Here is a 13,321-nt window from a genome sequence, read left to right on the forward strand (position 1 = left end):
GACCAGCGGGTCTGTAGATTTAATGTCAGGGGCCGAGGTGGGGCATCCCACCTGCGCTTCCACTTTTCCAGTAGCGAGGGCACCACCTGTGGGTGGGGTGAGATGGGGTGGGCCGTGGAGTGCACTTAGGGTGGTGGGGGAGCTGGGGGCAGCAGAGGGACACTTGTGGGGGGGCTGACACATGGAGGATGGCTGGGCAACATGGAAGTCCCTTGCAATGGGGGACCAGGGATGTTGAGTGGCACTGAGGCTAGTGTGGTCGTGATGGCCACTTTCCCCAAGTCCCGAGGAGCTGGCCCACGGAGGCCTGCCGCGGACCCTCTGTTGCTGGTAACTCCAGTCCTCCCCCAGGTGCTGGGCCGGAGGAGCCGCGCTTCTCCCTCCTTCCGATGTGGCTCCGTCCCGCGGAAAGAAGCTGGTCAGGCAGGGCAGTGGTGGCCAGGGGTGGTCATGGCGCGGGGCTGGAGGAATGTACCTGGGCCATGGGCAGCAGGGGCGCTGGGCAGCGGGGGGTCTGCACCCGGGCCGGGAATGTGAGGCTGAGGTCTGTGGTCCCAAAGTCCTCCCAATGTGATGCGGGTCAGAGGGTGAGAAGGCAGGAAGGACAGAGAGAGGTAGGGCCGAGAGGGTGGGGTGCAGTGGGGCAGTGCTCAGGGCTCAGAGCTTGTGGGGGTTCACCCACTTGTAGGTCCCCTCGTACTGGAAGCCCACTCTCTTCATCAGCTCATCTGCCTCGGCCGGGCCTCGGCTGGGGAGTGACAGGCAAACGGGAGATGTGAGGGAGCCCCGGAGCCCCATCCCTCCCGCCCGGCCCAGCACCTCCACCTTCTATACCTGCCATAAACGTAGGGGATGGGCTGCAGCTTCTCGCGTTCGATCTTGTGCAGCAGCGGAGTGAAGATGCGCCAGGCCTCGCGGAGCTCGTCACTGTGGGGACACCATGAGGCTTTAGGTGGGTGGTGGGGACAGGGAGGGAGGGAGGGTGGGAGAAGGTGGGCTCTCACCTGCGCACGAAATGCATCTGGCTCCCACAGAAGACGTCTAGGATGAGTCGCTCGTATGCGTCTGGGAGCTTCACATTCTGCCGGGGGCGGGGCTCCGTGAGATGCCTGCCCCATCCCTACCAAGCCCTGCCCCCGAGGCCTCGCTTCCTGCCCTTGGCCGGTGCCCACCTTGTATCTGTTGCCGTAGGTAAGGTCCAACTCTGACTCCTCAGGGTTGAAGAACATGCCGGGCTTCTTGGTCATCATCTTGGTGTACACGGCCTCGTTGGGCTGCACACGGATCACCAGCTCGTTCCGCTTGCACTGCTGCTGGAAGATGTCCCCAGCCACATCGCGGAACTGCAGGCGCACCTCGGCCTTGCGCTCATTCAGGGCTTTGCCGCAGCGCAGGATGAAGGGCACCCCTAGGGTGGGGGCAAGGCCAGCCTCAGGACCTGGCTGTGCGTACATATAGGAGGGAGCGAGGGAGGGGGTGGGTGGCGAAGTGGCAGGGTCCCACCCCCACAGGGTCTGGCCCTTCCCGCACTCTGCGCAGTCCAGGCCTGCCTGCCGGGCCCTGAGATGTCACCTACCGTCCCATCTCTCGTTCTCCACGTAGAGGACGACAGCCGCAAAGGTGGCAGTGATGGAGCCGCGGGGCACCGTGGGGTCATCCAGGTACCCTTTGGTGGCCTCACCCTCCCCATTGGGGTTCCCCACATACTGGCCCAAGACCACATTGCTCGCCTGCACCTCTGAGATGCATTTCAACACCTTGACCTGAAAGACATCCAGGGAGAGACGGGTCCCTTGGGTCATGAGGTGGAGAGGCCCGCGCACGAGGAAGCTATGTGACCCTGCAGGGTGGCCTTCCTGGAGGGGTGAGCGGCCAGACAGATAGCTTTCAACTTTTGACTCCCAGCCTTGGGCTCTCTGTGCTCAAGACTGGTGGCTGGGGCAGGTTGCAGGACCTCCACCCACCTTCTCATCACGAACATCATCTGAGTTGGTGGAGGCAGGCTTCTCCATGGCCACCAGACACAGCATCTGCAGAAGGTGATTCTGCATCACGTCCCTGGGGGCGGAAGTGGGTGGAACTTGGTCAGGGACTTCTCGGTTGCAAGGCTGGAGTAGAGAGCTAGCTTGCCTTGGCTCCCCTCCCTGTGGGCCAGGTTCCGGGGGCTCAGGGCCTTGAGCTGGGCTTTCTGGCAACGAGCTATGAGACATGCTTCCTGATTCCCAGGGTCTGCCCGGCCCCCGAGAGAAGGAAGAAGACAGCGACCTTTCCCTTCAGACACTCCTGCTGTCAAATTTCAACCTCGGGGTGGGAGGAGGAGCCCAGAACAAAGAGAGGTGACCCTGCAGGGTGGTGGGTGACATGGTGCCCCACACCTGTGCCGATCTCCCAGGAAGGGGAGACAGGCTCTCACCGGATGATCCCAAATTCATCGAAGTAGCCCCCACGGCCCTCAGTGCCAAAAGGCTCCTTGAAGGTGAGGATGACGCAAGCGATGTTGTCCCGGTTCCAGATGGGGCCAAAGATCCGGTTGGCAAACCTACAGGAGGGGCCAGGTGGAGGCTGGTGTGCATCTGAGGGGCAGCAGCCAGGCAGGCTGGGACCCCCAGTGTCCACCCTGACCTCGTCCTGGCCCCAGCCGCACCTCAGCACCATGAGGTTCTGGACCATCTCCTTGCCCAGGTAGTGGTCGATGCGGTAAATCTGGTCCTCACGGAACAGGGAGGAAATGTGGTTGGATAGCTGGTCAGAGCTCTGCAGGTCCCTCCCAAAGGGCTTCTCCACAATGATGCGATTCCAGCCTCTGTGGGAACCCAGAGCTGCATCACCCCCATACCCTCCCTGGGGGCTGGGGTTCAGAACCTCATCCCCCTTCCTGCCCCCTACCCCAGGGAGCGAGGGCAGAGCCTCCCCTCCCCACTGCTGCATTCTGAGATGCCCTGGTGAAGCTCTGCTGGGCTGCCCACCGCCGGGCCCCGGCAGAGCCCCCTCAAACCAGAGGACACTTTCTGTCCTTTCCAGCCCTCAACGCCCACACTCAGAACTTCCTTGGATGCCTCCTGGTATGCTGTGGTCCTCTCCTGGGTTAAGAGTGGCCCCGGAGCTAGCAGGAAGTGGGGTGGGCGGTGGGAGTGGGGGGCAGACATGGAAAAGAGAAGGGATGTCAGAGGCACAGTTAACTCCGTGGGTTTCAACGTGGGGAAAGGCCCCTTATTCCTCCTGGGGAGCTAGTGTGGCATTCTGTGTTCAAAACCGGACAAAGTGAAACAGGCATGGCTCTGCCTTTGTGAAAAATGCAGAGCCAGAGGAGCTGCGCAACACAGGCAGGAGGATCCTATTGGAGCAACACTGCCACCTCGTGGCGACAGCGGGGACCTCTGGAAATGCTGAAAGCCAGAGATTAAGCCATCGGCAGAGAGAGTTTTGTGGAGCAACACTGCCATCTTGTGGTTCTGGTGGGGACTGCTGCCAGGGACAAATGGATTTCCAGTGAGGTGGACCCTCAGGGAGACATGAGGATTTGGATGGTAAGTACTTGTGGTACTATTTTCAAAAAAGGCTCTTAGAAAACTCTTGTTACTCCTATCCCCTTCTTTGGAGAGCTAATTCACGGGAAGAACAAGGGACATTCGTCTTTTTCAGACTCCTAGACCAGTTTGCCCCGGGAGCTCTGGACAGCGGCCAGGGCAGGGCACCCCTAGGAGGCAGGAAGGGAGGGCGAAAGACCAGCCTTACGTCTGGCTCATGCAGGTCTCGCGGATGTTCTTGGTGACAGCCTCGTACACGGTTGGGGGCAAGGCCAGATAAAAGAGGCGGTTGGCCTGTGGCCCCTGGTGGAGGGCATTCATGTGGCTGTTGAGGCGCTCGTAGGAGGCTGCGTCATCATACTGGCCGGCCACGTAGGAGTTGCGGGCGAAGAACTCCTCCAGCTTGGGCTTCTCCTCTGGGGTGGCCTGGGAAACGCGGACACAAGGATGTCGGTCCCTCCACAAGCCCACATTTAGGGCAGGCTCCCTCCGAAGTCAGCCATCCTGGCCCCACAATGGGTTCACTCCCATTTCATCAGCTCAACACATCCACAGCAGGGCTGGGGTGGGCGGTAGGCACCCCCTGGGACAGAAGTCAGATTTTGGAAACTTTGACCTGAGAAAGATCTCTCTCCACAGTCACTTTACCAAACTACGGCATGCTGAGAAAAGCCCAGCACAGTGGGCAGGACGTGGCGAGGCCGAGTAGGGGGCTGGGAAACAGCGATCATCAAGGAAGTGGTGGCAACAGGCAGGGTAGGGCCTGTGGATGGCTTTGGGGAGGACAAGGATGGGAAGGGACAGACTGGGCCCTCCCCGCACGGTGGGGGCAGGGAAGGGCGTCTGGGATGGAGGGGGCTGACACCCGCGCAGACACCGGGAGCCACTCACTTTGAAAAACGGCTCACTCTGCTTGCGGATGTCAGCCACCGTGAGGCGGGAGCGGGCGTAGCCCACAATGTAGGTGTCTTCTGGCAGAAGGCCATCCCGGAACAGCCACCTGAGGGCAGAGGAGCCCTGGTGAGGGTGGGAGGGCAGGGAGGCCTCAGGCAGCGGGGCGGTGGGGGCACGGGCTTACCAGATGGTGGGATAGATCTTCTTCTTGGCCAGGTCGCCCTGTGGCAGAGAACACAGGTGAGGTCAGGAGGTGAGAACACCCCCTTGGAGACCCAGCCCTTCACCCCAACCCTGAGCTGACAGCAGTGCGCCTTCCTGGGGCACCTGCCAACCTGCTGGCCCTGCAATCCTCAACCCACAAGCCCTGGTGTCAGGGGCAGCAGGTGGAACTGAACCCCAAACAAATGCCTGCTTCTAAAGAGCTCCTGGGGGTTCAGAAGAGAAACCTGGAGTCTCTAGAACCAAATGGCAGTGGAAGAAACACACAGCAAAGCCTTATATGCTCACAGCAGCAAGAAAGGACAGCTCGAAGCAGATGAGCTGAGCATCAGTTTCAGAAGTTAGAAAGAGGATGGGGAAATTTTAAAGCAAACAAGTCACGGGGCAGGAACCAATGAAAAACAGAAATGAAGAAAATGGAAAACCAACCAAAGGAAAAGATCAACAGAGCTCAAAAGCTGGTGTTTGAAAAAGACTAATAAAAACAAACAACAAAGCAAGACTGCTTTTGAAAAAGGACCAATAATTAGCACAAAACTCCAGGCAGGAAAGACAGAAAGAGGGTCGTATGAATGACCTGATTCCAAGTCCGACAACTTCGGTGAAATGGACAAATTTTGAGAAAAAGCCATCGTACCCAAATGGAGCAAGGGCCCTGCACAGGCAGAGGCTGCCTGTGAACAGGGGCCTAGGGAGCAGGGGCTATGCCGCTCTGTGGGGCCCCCAGAGCCCCGGTTCTGGACCCTCTGAGAAAGGCACATGGGCCCCAAGCCCGTCTCATCCACGTACACAGACGCAGATGCAAAAATCCTGTGGAAAATATCAGCAAACCCCATTCTGCAATGTGAAAAATGGCATATGTCAGAAACAAGTTGGACTCACCAAAAAAAAAAAAAAATCATTGAAACTCACCAGATTAAGGGGAAAAGGCTCTAAGAAATCTTTGTCTATTCCTTTTGATGTTTTGAAAATCTAGCAAGCTTGCTAAGCTTACCAGATGTAGAAAAGTGTTCCAGGGATTTCAACTCTCTCTTATGATCAAACTTCTTATCAAATTAGGAATCAAAGAGGATTTACTTACGTTGATAAAGAGCACCTATAAAAAGCCTCACAAACACCGTATGTTGCCAGGAGATGATGGAAGAATCCCCTCTGAACAATCAGTAACAAGAAAAGAGCGCCTGCCACGACCTCTTCAGTCAATGCTCACCTAGAAGCCCAGCCAATGACGTAAGGGTTAGAAGGAAGAGACGACACTGGCATTATTTATAGGTGACAGTTTGCCCATCAAAACAAAACCACCTCAAACCCAGCTAAAGATAAATTATTCTGGTTAGTGAGATTTTAGCAAGGTTGCTAGAGTTAAAAAAGTCAATATACGAGGGTTGACACAGATTTCTTAGATGGGACACAGAAAGCTATCACCAGAAACAAAGTGATTGACAAATTAAGGCTTCATCAAAATTAGAAACGCCTGGTCATCATTAAACAGTATGAAGAAGATGAACAGACTGGGAGAACACATTCACCAGATTCATCTGTATCTAGAATATATAAGCCACTCCTATAGCAAAAGAGGAAAGAATCCAACTAAAAATGGGCAAAATAGTTGAACAGATAGTTCACAAGGAAGAGAAATGAGTGGCTAATAAACACCTGAGAAAGTGGTCAAGGGCATCAGTTGTCAGCACAATGGAAGTTAAATCACAGTGAGATCCCACTTCACACCCACCGGAACAGCTGGGACCCCAGAGATGAACATGCCAGGCGCCGGAGAGGATGTGGGGCCGATGCTTGTACATGAACGTTCACGGCAGCCTCCGGCCTCAACGGGCCCAAGCTGTGAACCACCCCACTGCCCGGATCCACCCACGGGAGGAGCAGCAGCTCTCTCCACCACAACGCGAACCGGCTCAGCAACGCCAAGGAATGACCCACCTAACACAGGTGACTCTCAAAACCATCATGCTGCGCCCCAGACCCAGGCGCGACTAAATACTCCGAGTTCATTTAAGTGAGGCTTTAGAATAGGCAAAGCGGGACGGAGGGGAGGGTCTAGCTCAGTGGTAGAGTGTATGCCTAGCATGCACTGGGTCATGGGTTCAATCCCCCAGTACATCACCTAAATAGAACATAACAATAATAAATAAATAAACCTAGTTACCCCCCCAAAACAAAAAAAAACAAACAAAAATTTTGAATGGGCAAAACAGATTTGCTGTGAGAGAAATTACATCCGCTGTTGTCTGCAGTGGGAGGTGAGGTGGGTTGGTCATCTGAGAACTTTCTGGAAACGTCCTCTTTGGTGATAAAGCTGCATAACCAATTGTTTAGTGAGGACGTGTGCGTTTCAGTGTGTACCAATTCTCCCTTAAAAAAGAAGACTGGGGGGAGGGCCTAGGTCAGCGGGAGAGCGTGTGCCGGGCATGCACAAGGTCCTCGGTCTGATCCCCAGTCCCTCCATTCAAACAAACAAACAAACCTAACTACTCCCCTGAAAATGTCAAAACAAAAATACTGAAAAAAAAATTTCAGTAGAGGGTGGGGACTGGGTATGAGCACACAGCAACTCCGAGCAACAGAAGACTCACTACAAGGAATCACCAATCCCTTCTCTCCGAGCCCCAGTTCAGTCGCAGGAGCCGCCCCAACCTGCTTCCATTCTGTGACCTGACAAAGGAACCCTCCATCCACTCCACGTGGAAGAGGTGGTGTGTGTAGCCTCTTTCATGTGGCCACCCTGTAATCAGAGCGGGATGCCGGGTGGACCCACGCTAAGCCAGGCGCGTCCTGGGCAGAAAAACCGCCTCCAAGTATAAGGACCTGAAATTCAGTGCAAAATTACCCCTCAGAAGCCACGTAACCATTGGATGAGCTCATTTCTATGAACAACTGCAAAGCAGAAGCTGTGTGACCAAAGCAATTCTGACCCCGGAGACAGGCACGCAGGAAGGCTCCTGGGTGGGGATCCCTGCTCTGGGTGGGTGTATGTGCAGTCCATTTCTGATACTTGAATGTTCGCGTTCTTCCTGTTCTTTGCTTTGCCTCTGGTCTCCTGGGCCCCAGCCGACCTCTGCACGGGGACAACTCCAAGTGTCTCTTCCAGCCCAGATTTCCCTACGCCCAGCCCACGCAGGCAAGTCAGTGTCTGCTATCTCCAGGCTCCACCGGGACCCTGAGCACCCAAAGTGGGTGGTTCCCAAACCAGGGTTCCCTGTGGTGGTGCTCCTTGCCCCCGTCTGCCAACTGATTTGCCGAGCATTCTGGAGTGGGTCCCGATCGTAACTGCCACCTTTCACACGAACCTCTGAGACAACTAGATCAAGGGGGCTCCGATCCCCAGTCTGGGCCCCTGTGTCCCTCAGCGCCCAGCAGCCCCCCGCTGGTGGCACTTCTCCTAGTGACTGGTCAGGGCCTGCCTCTGGCTTCTGCCATCAGTGGGACACTCTGCCCATGTTACCTTAGGTCAGCTGGCCCTGCATGCTCCAGAGAAGGCTGGCTGGCTGGGGCCCAGCCCCCGGGAGAAACAATCAGAACCACAGCCGGCAGCCACCACCTCCCTGGCCTTCCTCGTGGCCAGTCATGTTTGCTTCTGATCAAATTCCAGCAGGCAGATGTCGAGGAACTGGGACCAGGCTCCTGTCCCGAGTCACGTGCCCTATACCCCAAGCTTTCTGCTCTTGCGATTTCCTTTGGGATTAGCTACTGGCAGAACCTGCTCGCCTGGTTCAGCTCAGTTTCTGCAATCGGAGGCCTGTTGGGCTCCAAGTCACCCAAGGGCAAGATGAGGTAGGACCTGAACCAGTGTGGGGCAGGGGGCCTGGGGGCTACTCCCTTCCACTGGGAAGCAGGGCTCGCTGCTCTCTGGGCCCGGTGGGGTGGGAGGATGGTGGGCGGCGGGGACGCCTGCCTGCGGCACTAGCCTGGGCTGACTCCTTCCTGAGAACCGAGTGTGGGAAGGAGCAGGCGTCCGCGCGGGGGAAGGGCGAGCCTCACATCTCTTCCCACCTGGTCATTTCGCGCCGGAGGACCACAGCGGGGGAGGGAGCCGCCTGGGGGCACGTGGTGACTTAGCAGGAGCAGCAGGACCTGATTAAGATTTCCAGCCACCAGTATCTGGCCCAGCTGGGGCAAAGGGACCCTGGGCCACCACCCGTCACTGCCCGGGTTTGACCTCAGTCTCCGGTTTTACGAACCCTCAGTCGGTCTCTGAGGGTTTCGGGGTGGAGGGTGCAGCAGAGAACCTTTGAGGTGGGCTGCTAGCTGGAGGCCTGGCAGGGGTGGGCCATCCTTGTCCCCCTCGGGTCACTTGGGCCAAGGACCTGCCCAGCCTCCCAGGTTGGAGCGTGGGCTGCTTTGGCTGGATCCCAGCCATGGGGGTGAGAGGACTGGGGGGCTGCTGTGGTAGGCTGGGACTCCCTCCCACACCCGGGGCTCGTGAGCCACTCAGCCTTTGGGGGTGAGCCAGTGTCATCATGACACAGCAAGAATCTTATCAGCTTCAGGGGCAGGCGGCCCAGAAACATCCCTGGGGTAGGGGAGGGGCTGAGGCTGCCGGGTCATCCCTCACAGGGCCCATCCCTGGGATGGGGACTGAGCGCCTGTCCGGCCCAGGGCCCCTGTGCTCTGGGTGGGGACATGGAGACCCAGAGAAGGGAGGGGCTCGTTGAGGACCCCGCAGTGAGCCAGTCCTGCCCGAGGGGACTCGGTCTCTCTCTCACTCCAACTCCTCTCTCCACTCCCTTGGGGGAAGAGGAGCCTCTAGCAGATGGGGGAGGCCACGATCCTCCAGGCCCAAAGTTCCTCTCCCAGCGCTGTCATTCCAGAGCTTTCTGGACTGGGACAGTAAGTACTTGCACTCCCTTCCTGGCTGGGGGCAGTCCTGAGAGGGAGACAGTGGTCACCAAAGTCTGTTAGGTAACCCCCTGAGCCAGCACCAGGATGCCTCAGGGAGGAAGCAGGCGCGAGAAGGGGCAGAGGGTGGCCCAGCCTGCCCCCGGGGCACTGCGGCTGTTCCTCCTGCTGCAGGGGAGCGCTCCTGTGGCGCCGGATGGCTCTGCGGGCCTTGCCTCCTCATGAGTCCTGGGGACACAAAGGCCCAGTGGTGGCTTTGGTCACGTGTGCCACCCAGAACTCTTTTTGGGCTGCCAGCTCCCCTTGGGGCCCAGCCCCACCCCCGCACATGGGACCCGTGGGAGGGCGGGGCTCCATCACGCCTGCTGTTTCTTGGGTGAATGAATGGAGAACCTGCTGGTTCCGGGAGGGTGTGCCCCAGCACCACATGTCTCCCTCGGACAGGAAGGAGGAAGGAGGAAGTAGCAGAGGGCATTGGGGCAGGTGGCATGTTGTGGGAGTTGTTTGAGGTGCTGCCTGAGCCCGGGAGGCCCCCACCCCATGCCAGCCCCACTGAGCAGGAGAGACAAACAAGCCAGGAGGCTCTTGCTCCCCCACTCCACCCGGCCCACTTCCCATGTCTGCTCTGGAAGCCTCCGGTTGTTGCTCCCAGAGCGGACAAGAGCAAAGGGGAACCGCCTGATTGCAAAGATACAAAGTTGCCTAACCCCAAGCTAGCCCCAGGCGAAGGCAGCCGGGAGTCACAGAATCAGCTCGGCAGAGCCCAAGGACCCTTGGCATTTGCTTCAAAAGTCCTCAGTTGCCCCGAGGAGACAGTGAGGTTCAGAGAAGGGAAGACACCTGCCCCAGATCACACAGCAAGCTTAGATGCTCTCAGTGAGGTGTCTAAGAGTTGTGGGCTGAGGGTCACATTCCATTTACTGGGACCTGGGACCCTCTGTGGGAGTGCCCTGTGACACAGGCTGTTATGGGGATGGGGGAAGGAGGCAAAATAACCCCGAGTTACTGTCTCCCCCAAACTATTTCTTGGACGAAGGTCCCAAGGGTCAGAGACCCAGGTGGCCGACACAAGTAGGGTTCTTCTCAGGGGACCAGGCTCGGGCCGTGGTGAAGTCTAAGCCTGCCCCATATGCTCCTCCTGGACACCCCTTAGTCTTGGGGTTACAGGGGGTCAGCGGAGAATCTGGGGTGGCCTTCTCTTCCCTCTCACTGCCTCTTGCCCAGCCTTCTTGTTCTCCTTTTCCAAGTGAACTAGCTGGGGAGAACTCTTGCTGAAAGTTTATATAAGAAGTTACTGGCCAAGATGGTCACATCAGGGGTAGCAGATTCTTGGTCATGTCCAGGGTTAAAAGTGAGAAGAGGAAACCACTTTTACTTGGACATGAAACCCTGACAGCTCCCCTGCAACCTGCGAAACCTGGTTTCCACATGGCCGGCGGGGAGAGTGCTTCAGTCTGGGGGTCATGGCTCTCCGAGGACCCTCCCTCCCTCTCCTGTTTGCCCCACCCCGTCATGTACTGTCAACATGCTCGATTTCTGCGTTTGCTTCTACTCTCTGGCCTTTCCTACCAGAAAAGATAGGCAGTTCCACTGGCTAGAAATGGGGGGCTGGGTCCCACTCCTTGGCAGGCCTGGGAAGTTGGGGCAGAGAGGTTACTGTTCAAAGCAAGGGTGAGGGTCTGTCCCCGGGAAACTGGATGTAGTAGAGGTACAAGGTGGAGATCCGTCCTCAGATGCCACCTCTGGCACTAACTGACTGCGTGACACTTGTCAAGTCAGAAATAGGTTTGGAAAACATAGTCCCAGAATGAATGGCTTTCCCTGTCTGCATCTCGTGGAGGAGGAGGTCCAACCAGACAGTCCCTACGGACTTCCCAGCTCCAGGACACGGGTCTACAGTCAATCGCTGCACACAGATTTCAGAACTGCCTCACTGTGTGTGTACACTGGGCTGCGCTGGGAAGATAGGACCAAGAGGGAGAGTCCAACCGAGCAGAGCCCGAGGGGTGCTACCACAGTCAGTTGGGAAAGCGCAGGCACCGAGAAGAGACTAAGCAACGTCATGCTCTAAGTCTGCTGCTTTTAGGACATGGGGCCTGTGGGAGACTCACCGATGCACCCATGATGATAAAGATGTGTGTATCTGACTGATGGAAGGCATCACCCTGGTACAGCTCCTCCCGCAGGATCCCGCACACCTGGGTCCGGCTCAGAGCCACCTGCTCTGCCATGCTGTTTCCTGCTGGAAGAAAAACTCATTGACAAGGCATGAGAACAGAAGAGCAGTGAGAAGCTGGCCCCTTTCTGGAGCGGTCCTTGGTCTCTCACCCAGCTGACACCCGATTACTGACACCACGCTGCTGTGAATAGCTGGGGAGCAGGATGGTTAGGAGGAGTTAGAAACTGCTGGCTCTGGGCTCTGGCCATACTCCCCAGGCTGCCTTCTTTCACGGTGTATGTTACAAACTCACCTAAAACATTAGTGCATTCCAGCTTAGAGCCTCAGCTCTGGAGGACTGAACTAAAAGCCTGCTGGAGTAGCGCAAGACCTGCCTAGGATCATCTCACTCGGGATTCGGGCGGAAACTGCAGAAGGAGCTGGAGTATGTTAAACCGTGCAGCTGATGGAGTGTAACTCCAGCCCTACTCCTACCATGCTGGGAGACCTCGGCAAGTCCCTGTCCCTCTCAGGATCTCACTCACCTCAGGGGTCCAATGGAGGAATGCAGGGGACAGTGAGATCGATTAAAACATTCTCGATTTCGCTCAGTCCCCAAGTATGGCAAATCAAAGTGACTCGCAGCACAGCACGCCCTACCGCAGACGCGGCACCCGCCCACTCAGTCACCTGTGCTTCACCGCCGCAGCCCGTTGCCCTCGCAGCCCCGGAGATCCCGGCAGTTTCCGGGGTCTGCGCCCCGCCAGCTCATTTAACCGGCGGGGGCGGGCACCTAGGCTGAGCTGACCAGCCTCAGACGAGGCCCACGGGCGGGGCTTCCGTGGGCCCCACCCTCGCGAGGGCGGGCAGGGCCGAGGGCGCGGGAAGGTGCGCGCGCATCCCAGGCCTGCCTCGGTGCGAGGCCCCCGCCCTTGTCCCGCCCCGCCCCTCGAGCACCTGCGCCGGGCGCTGCGCGGGCTGCCTGCTGTCCCCGCCGCCGCTGCGCCGTGCCCCCGATGCTTCGCGAGTCCGCGTGCAGTTCCCCGCCGGTTGCTCGCGTCCCCATCCCGGCCTGGCCCCGCCCCTACAGTCTGGCTTTCTCGCCGGCTCCGGGCGGTCCTGAGACCTCGCAAAGGGCCCCACTTCCGCCGGCAGCGTGGCCACGCCCCCTTTGTGGGCGGGGCCCTCTGCAGCGCCCCACCTCCTCGCCAGACGGGTCGCCCGTTCAGGTCAAAGCGGCCCTATTAGACAGCTTCGTCGTGGCTCCGCCCTTAGCGGGATGGCAGGGCGGCCAAGCACCGGGTGCTTGGATGCCACCGCCGGACAGACAAGGAGGAGTGTGGGTCGCGACGCATATTATTGGGGAGCATCTTGCTGGCCAGCCGAGGCTGGCGGGCTCGGGCTTGAGTCTGGGGCAGCCTCCCTCGAACCTCTCGCCGGCTTCCAGGGTGGGGGCGGGGCTTGAGTGTTTTACTTCCGGATCCCACAGCTACGACACCGGAAGCCGGAACTGGGAATTTGGCAGCGGGACAAGGGAAGGGCGACTGCGGAACCCGGACTTTCTCGGAGCGCCGGGGTCCGAGGAGCGCTCGGTGCCCGCCGCTCCTGCCCTTCTCACGTCGGATCGATTCTGCTGACAGGTGTGGTCCTCTTCTTGGAAGACAGG

The 13,321-nt window shown here is 58.2% G+C and overlaps 2 protein-coding genes across 11 annotated transcripts in view; one reads left to right on the forward strand and one right to left on the reverse strand.

Moving 5' to 3' along the window:
* On the reverse strand, positions 1–12,872 carry G6PD (glucose-6-phosphate dehydrogenase). 6 transcript variants are annotated; one of them, XM_074359609.1, is made up of 13 exons: positions 12,613–12,872; positions 11,609–11,736; positions 4,606–4,643; positions 4,419–4,527; positions 3,736–3,953; positions 2,645–2,803; positions 2,414–2,539; positions 1,965–2,058; positions 1,577–1,763; positions 1,173–1,408; positions 1,005–1,081; positions 835–927; positions 1–748 (listed from the first exon to the last, which is right to left on the reverse strand). In XM_074359609.1, exons 1-13 carry the CDS (start codon positions 12,719–12,721, stop codon positions 658–660), a joined length of 1,665 nt encoding a protein of 554 aa, XP_074215710.1. In that variant the 5' UTR covers positions 12,722–12,872; the 3' UTR covers positions 1–657. The 6 variants fall into 6 exon arrangements, with proteins under 6 accessions (XP_074215710.1, XP_010962359.3, XP_074215712.1 ...); XM_010964057.3 differs by having other exon boundaries at positions 11,609–11,739; XM_074359611.1 differs by lacking the exon at positions 12,613–12,872 and adding an exon at positions 12,346–12,560 and having other exon boundaries at positions 11,609–11,739.
* The window catches only part of IKBKG (inhibitor of nuclear factor kappa B kinase regulatory subunit gamma), a 27,296-nt gene continuing 22,189 nt past the window's right edge, over positions 8,215–13,321 (forward strand). For 4 of the 5 annotated variants that reach the window (XM_074359614.1, XM_074359618.1, XM_074359616.1 and 1 more), the window contains exon 1: positions 13,096–13,295. The gene's annotated coding sequence lies outside the window, so the exon portion shown is untranslated. Of the gene's footprint in view, positions 8,433–13,095; positions 13,296–13,321 lie in introns of those variants that run through there. The other variant, XM_074359615.1, reaches the window with a different exon arrangement.

This window comes from Camelus bactrianus, chromosome X (genome assembly GCF_048773025.1).
Source record: "Camelus bactrianus isolate YW-2024 breed Bactrian camel chromosome X, ASM4877302v1, whole genome shotgun sequence".
Classification (NCBI taxonomy): domain Eukaryota; kingdom Metazoa; phylum Chordata; class Mammalia; order Artiodactyla; family Camelidae; genus Camelus; species Camelus bactrianus.

What these genes read in the sequence shown, in the direction of transcription:
- G6PD (XM_010964057.3), bottom strand. Translation starts at nt 12,721, where the DNA reads ATGGGGACGCGAGCAACCGGCGGGGAACTGCACGCGGACTCGCGAAGC. An exon ending in TTATCATCATGGGTGCATCG is followed by an intron (nt 4,644 to 11,608) that starts GTGAGTCTCCCA and finishes TCTCTGCCACAG; the next exon opens with GGCGACCTGGCCAAGAAGAA. An exon ending in CAGATGCATTTCGTGCGCAG is followed by an intron (nt 928 to 1,004) that starts GTGAGAGCCCAC and finishes GTGTCCCCACAG; the next exon opens with TGACGAGCTCCGCGAGGCCT.